Raw genomic sequence first — 6,048 nt, 5'->3', positions numbered from 1 at the left:
AATACGAATAGTAGAGAAATATTTATATGTAATTTTGTGTTCTGTCCTCAGGAGCAAAACATAAGAATGTTTAGCTATTTATTTCCCGATGGATTTTATTACTAATTAAATTGTTACAATCTATTTTTTAGACTGGTTGTCAGCAACAGAAATAAAAACTCCTCTTTTGTCTATGAACACCTGTAATTTTGGTAAATAAATGCTTTCATAAAAGTTTTACGCACAAAATAAACTAGGAAGTAACTGGACAAATTATTCTAACTCAAGCAGCTCCTTGTTGCTGCTGCCTGGAGACGTTTCCTGATTTAAAAACAACATATTTCAATGACTACAGCAGTGATTAAACTAGATTAAACAGTTTTGTTGCTGTTTGCTTTTAGATTTAATTTTGGGCGATTCAGAAAACGTGCATAAGCCCTAACTTATCAATACTTACACGCAATAGTTCGCAACGATGCACAGAGCCACAGAGCGCACTGTGCAGAGTATCATCAGCATCACTGCCAAGACAAAGCAACAAACAGAAGAAGAGCTCCCACTCTGATCATTTTTATATATCGGATGCGACAAGTTATATATTACACATCACCAAAATTGCAACAAAACGTACCTTTTACGGTCCGTGGATTTGGTATATGCTTGTTTCCGTCTATTATATAGAAATGTTGGCTGAACTTTATTGAAAACGAAAGCTGATTTGTGAGTATTTATCCGGACACAACTCATCTCATTTCATAGACGATCTTTGAAGCGGCAAGACTATCTCAGAGCACTCATCTAAATCTCCTTTTAAACCACTAATACACTCTAGCTCATCTGGTACTTGACGTTTAATTTTTGGCTTCTTAAATTATTTGTTTTAGGCACTTTGATAAAAGCTATCAATGTTCGGAACGTGTTCTTTTGTTTCAAGAACCCCTCTACTTCCGCCTTGTGATGGTAGAGTCCACCTACGTCCTGCGCGGGAGCGGAAAAACATGCATGCGACAGACTCACAGTGCGGAAAAGGAGAGGTGTGTTTTCTTGTTCAAATAACAATGAGTTTACTTAACTGCAACTAATACCCTGCGTTTTACAACACCTCTAAATACGGTATAGTTAAATGAAGGGCGGTTACTTCAGTTTTATTGATAATGAACTGGTAGGAGCTAGCTAAAATGTCTGCTGATGCTCAACAACATCGATGTTGACTTTGCTTTCACTTTATAGCGAGCGATATTGGAGTGTATTTAGTTTGTTTTGTCTCACTAAACCTGTTTTACTGACACGTATTATGCATTCTGCCTTCTTATAGTCATGTTGATTGTATTTTGTTTTGCAGCTTAATATGGCTCGAGAAGACTGGAAGCCGGGAGATCTTATATTTGCTAAGATGAAGGGTTATCCTCACTGGCCTGCAAGAGTAAGCTTATTAAAAACACAAAATATATGAAAATGAAATACCAAATGTGCTTCCTGTTTTTATTTTATATATATTTTTTTCCAGATTGATGAAGTGCCAGATGGTGCAGTGAAACCATCTAACATCAAGTATCCTATTTTCTTCTTTGGTACCCATGAAACGTTAGTACACCAATATTTATTCCTGTTAAGGTTTGAAAGTTAACATTACACCTGCTCATACACAGCACTTAAAGATGAGTGGCGAAAGAAACCTATAATTGAATGCATTGTGTTAGTGTATATGCTGCCTTGCCTGGAGGTTTAACACCTGCTACGCCTTTAAAAACGATTGTGTATATGTATAAATAAGTTGATTTAAATACATGGTGTGTCTGTAGAGTTACTGCCTTGTTTTGGCAGCATATGCTGTTGCTCTTCATCCTCAACCTGCTGCGTTTTATATATATACTGTATATATGCATCACTGAAACTCTTTCTGTCCATACAGAGCTTTCCTGGGTCCAAAAGATATCTTTCCATACCTACCAAACAAAGAGAAGTATGCAAAGCCCAACAAGAGGAAAGGCTTCAATGAAGGGTTGTGGGAGATTGAAAACAACCCAAAAGTTGAACTCACTGCACCTAAGGTCAGAATTCTTCTAACAACTATCTGGATTGAAGCTTTGGGGTTGGGATGACTCTTAACCTCTTCATTTCTGTTTTTTTTAATTGAATTTTAAAGTTTCATATGCAGGCATTTAAGTTTGCTTTTAATTTGTATTATGCTTATTTGGAGTGTCTTGTTGAAAATGTTATTTAACTACCAGTTAGTAATTGGCCGTGGCTTCGTTATTTTGGATAAAACCTCATCTGCATACTAGAGAAATTGCACGCTAAGGGCTGAATGACTTTGCATTGTTAAAGCTAACATAAGCAAAACACAAGCTAAAAGGAGAAAAATACTAACTTAAAGCAAAAACGAGCAAATTACTAGCTAAAATGTAAAAGGAGCTCTGCACTAGTTTAAAGTAGCAAAAGGTTTGTGAAACACTGACTAAATAGAACATCTCTGGAGATGTTCAGAGCTGCACTGTTGTGTCGTTGTGCAGTTATCTCATTTAATCAAGGAGCTTTTTTTTCCAGCCGGTTCCTCCTGAGTCTTTCACTGGAAAGGATTCGGACAGCGGCGCAGAAGGAGAAGAAGCAGCTGATAAAGAAGTAAAATCCAATGTAAGTTGTGTTCTTTTACTCGTGGTCGCTCTCTTGTAAACAGTCGCTTCACTGCAGTGACTCTCTTCTGTTTTGCTCCTGTGTCGTCACTTTCTTTGTTTTATTTTTTCTTTTATTTTTTAGCTGCTTCTCCAGGCTTCCTGTAACACGTGTCTGTCACATATTAAACCACATGTCACTGCAGACCTTAGTTTCCATTATGAGCAGTGCTGTTTGTTTATTTTTTGGTAATGAAATAACAGGCTTGTTTGCAGAGAGTAGTGTGTGCATCAGAAGAATACTGGCTAACTTTTCTCCCTTTCAAGACTCGCTCACCCCGCCACACTGCGTCCTATGCTGTGTCTTGGGTGCATTCAGGTTCCAGGAAGTGAGGCTGAGCAGGAGAATGTGGAGGAGGAGGAGGAGGAGGAGGAAGGGTCTCTGATGTCTGAGCAGGGCCTTCAGAACCAGGATGTACGTACTTTGCATGCTGGGATGCCATAAAGCAGCGCAGGTCGTCTTGTTCCCCTTTTTCGCGGGAAAGCATGCTGCACTCGGTGGCTTTTCAATCAGTGGTTTCACTTCTGATTGACTCAAAGTAATCGTTTGGGGTCGCAGCGTTTTGTTTCTGCTTGATGGTCTGATTGGAGTGCCTGGTTTGGGTTTGCTGCTTCAGTGCTCCTGGGGTGACTTACAACCAAACAGATTTGTGTTTGTCAGTAAACTAAATGTTGTTATCAGAGAAGCACAAAGGTCTGTCATTGTGTGAGAGCAGTAAAAACAATACTAGGTCACATTGACTTGTGCCACAAACACATCTAAGTGTGGCTTCATCAAAATTACAAGAGTATGTGTGTCCTTTTTTTTCTGCTTTACCATTTTCTGAGATTACTTTAGTGCTTTCCATTTCCTGCTTTTAAACNGAGTTATGTCATTCCTCTTGATACTGCTTTCTAAAAATAACCAGGCCACCCATAAACTAATGGTGAGTATTGAGTTTAATTTCCCTTTTCTTGTCATCTTAAAAGTTTTAGTGTTACAAAAGCAGACTTTGCATATTTAATATTTATTGAGCGCACTACTCCAGTTTAGACACTAGAGGGTGCTGTGGTTCAAACTCCAAGATAAGCTTTGACTAAAGTGTTTAGTTCATCGTGTTTGTTTCCAGCCTGTCCTCTTCCTGTTGATAAATCACTGAACAACAATTTGAGATCTGCTCAAATAATGGTTTGTTTTGTTTGTTTCTTTCTTTTTTCCCTCAAACTTTAGAGTTCTGACCCGAAGGAATCAACAGATGTTTCCAAATCCAAGCGAGGAAGAAAGAAAAAGGTTGGCTACGGTCTTTAAATCTGTTAATCTTTCTAAAGCCAACAGCTAGTTCAAATAAGATTATAGGAAATGTTTTTTTAAAAGTGTTTTGAATACTTTTTTTCAGAGTGTTTCAGACCAGGAGAATGACAAAGATGAGGCTCCAGCAAGTCCTGTTAGTCCCTCAGGTAGGCCTGTGCTCTGCAGAAAATGAATAAATTCTTCATCATGGGAAAATGCACCAAACTCTTTGGCAACTTGGATTTAGCCATATGATTTTGTGTGTTTTAATGACAGATTTGGAGCAGTATCATTTCTTTGTACACATTGAATTATCTGCTCTGCTTCCATCTATCAGGTGGAGAAGGTCCTAAAAAAAGAGGCAGGAAGCCCAAAAGTGAGAAGTTGCTTTTGCTTCAGCAGCAGGAGCAGCAAGGCTCTGGAAGTGAAATGTAAGTAAATACATATGACAACTTGTTCCTGCAGAGAGAATATAAAATATATCAAGTTTGTCCAACTTGTATTTCAAAATTGAAAACAAATCATGAGCAAATTGGAGAACTAACATGCTCTTTGTTGCTTTTTTCAGAGACTCAAATGAATTGGACAAAAAGAGGAAGCGAGCACCAGAAGACAAACAGCAAAGTGTAGAAGAAGAAAAGAGAAAGAAGAGGGAAGGCAGCAAAGGGAAGGATGCAGAGGTCAAAGAGCCTGAAGCCAAGAAGAAAAAACAGTCCAAGGATGACGGCTCCTCTGGTTCTGATGATGACGAGGCAAGCCTTAACGCAAATACAAGCACGAGTAGCTTTACATGTCTGCAGAGCTCCCAGTGTTTTTAATAATGCAGATGTATTCTTTTAATTGGGTCACCTTTATGATCTTGTTTTAGTCTCAGAAAAACAGAAGCAGAAAGAAACTGCAGAACTCAGAAATGGACAAAGACGTGCGGCGGTGGAAGGCAGATGAAACGAGAGAGTAAGTTTACATCAAGAACCTGAGGTTTCCCAAAATACAGCTTTAGTAAAAGTTAATTGGATTTAAGTACAACATTGGAACAATTAAAAATAAATGGTGACAGGAATTGAGAACGTTAGGAGACAGGAAGTGTTTTCTTGTGAAGTTTTTCCAAAGTCATAATTATTTAGAGTATACAGTTTTTAAATATACAGTATATATTTCTGATGTCGTGTGGTTCTCCCTGTTTTTCAGACCGATCAAAGATGATGTGAAGAAAACAGAGACAGCACCCAAGAAGAAGGGTAAATAAACCATGCACTAATGTAAAATAGCCATTAAATGATGTTCAGAGACTTAACTTAGTTGAATGAGTTTTAAGTTTTTGTTATTTATTTAATTTTCTTTTTATTCCCAGAAATGTCAACTGACTTGAAACTCCAGAAACTCCACAGTGCAATCAGAATTTCACTGAAAATTGACAACCCTGTAAGCTTCCCTAATCAATGGCACACCATAAAATAAATATGTCTTTCACAGGCACATCTTTTCTCTTTCAGTCTGTGACTGAAAGATGACTTTTGAGAAATATTTGTGGATTTCTGCAGTTAATGAAACTAACTATTTGCATCTCTACATTTTTGCTACATTCTGCTTTGCTTTTTGTTTATTTTAACCCTGGTGCCCTAAATATTTGTTATACATTTCTTCCATTAATGCAATTAATTTTGTCTTTGCCCTCTCTGACCTCGCCTGTTAAGGATATTAAAAAGTGTTTGGATGCATTAGATGAAATAAGCACTCTTCAAGTCACCACTCAGCACCTGCAGAAACACAGTGAACTTATTGCAACATTAAAAAAGGTAGACCCTCAAATCAGAAAGTATAAAAACTCCTGCTTTTCTTTAAATTGTGAAATAATTGAAGTGGAACGTTTTGATTTTGTCCTTGTTGTAGATTCGGAGATTCAAAGCCAGCCAGGACATCATGGACAAAGCCACCATGTTGTATAACAAGTTTAAAACCATGTTTCTTGTTGGAGAAGGAGATTGTGTGCTCAGCCAAGTGCTTAACAAGTCTTTAGCTGAACAACGGCAATATGAAGAAGCAAAGAAAGGAGCACTAAAGCGAGCTGAACTTGTCAAAGACAACAACACAGGTACTGTTCATTATATATATATACAGTATATACTG

The 6,048-nt window shown here is 37.7% G+C and overlaps 1 protein-coding gene across 3 annotated transcripts in view; it reads left to right on the top strand.

The window, feature by feature from the left end:
- Window positions 1-910: 910 nt before the first annotated feature.
- The window catches only part of psip1a (PC4 and SFRS1 interacting protein 1a), a 10,622-nt gene continuing 5,484 nt past the window's right edge, over window positions 911-6,048 (top strand). The window contains exons 1-15 of one of the 3 annotated variants that reach the window (XM_014007772.1): window positions 911-1,013; window positions 1,322-1,402; window positions 1,487-1,563; window positions 1,892-2,030; window positions 2,527-2,613; window positions 2,971-3,066; window positions 3,862-3,921; window positions 4,028-4,088; window positions 4,259-4,352; window positions 4,490-4,673; window positions 4,790-4,875; window positions 5,110-5,159; window positions 5,273-5,343; window positions 5,616-5,716; window positions 5,810-5,956. In XM_014007772.1, the coding sequence (XP_013863226.1) occupies window positions 978-1,013; window positions 1,322-1,402; window positions 1,487-1,563; window positions 1,892-2,030; window positions 2,527-2,613; window positions 2,971-3,066; window positions 3,862-3,921; window positions 4,028-4,088; window positions 4,259-4,352; window positions 4,490-4,673; window positions 4,790-4,875; window positions 5,110-5,159; window positions 5,273-5,343; window positions 5,616-5,716; window positions 5,810-5,867 (1,281 nt within the window). In that variant the 5' untranslated portion in view covers window positions 911-977 and the 3' untranslated portion in view covers window positions 5,868-5,956. Of the gene's footprint in view, window positions 1,014-1,321; window positions 1,403-1,486; window positions 1,564-1,891; window positions 2,031-2,526; window positions 2,614-2,970; window positions 3,067-3,861; window positions 3,922-4,027; window positions 4,089-4,258; window positions 4,353-4,489; window positions 4,674-4,789; window positions 4,876-5,109; window positions 5,160-5,272; window positions 5,344-5,615; window positions 5,718-5,809; window positions 6,014-6,048 lie in introns of those variants that run through there. The other 2 variants (XM_014007770.1, XM_014007771.1) reach the window with 2 other exon arrangements.

This window comes from Austrofundulus limnaeus, unplaced genomic scaffold, assembly GCF_001266775.1.
Source record: "Austrofundulus limnaeus strain Quisiro unplaced genomic scaffold, Austrofundulus_limnaeus-1.0 Scaffold44, whole genome shotgun sequence".
Lineage (NCBI taxonomy): Eukaryota > Metazoa > Chordata > Actinopteri > Cyprinodontiformes > Rivulidae > Austrofundulus > Austrofundulus limnaeus.
Note: the sequence above shows the minus strand (reverse complement) of the source record. Positions and strands in the feature narration are given on the sequence as shown.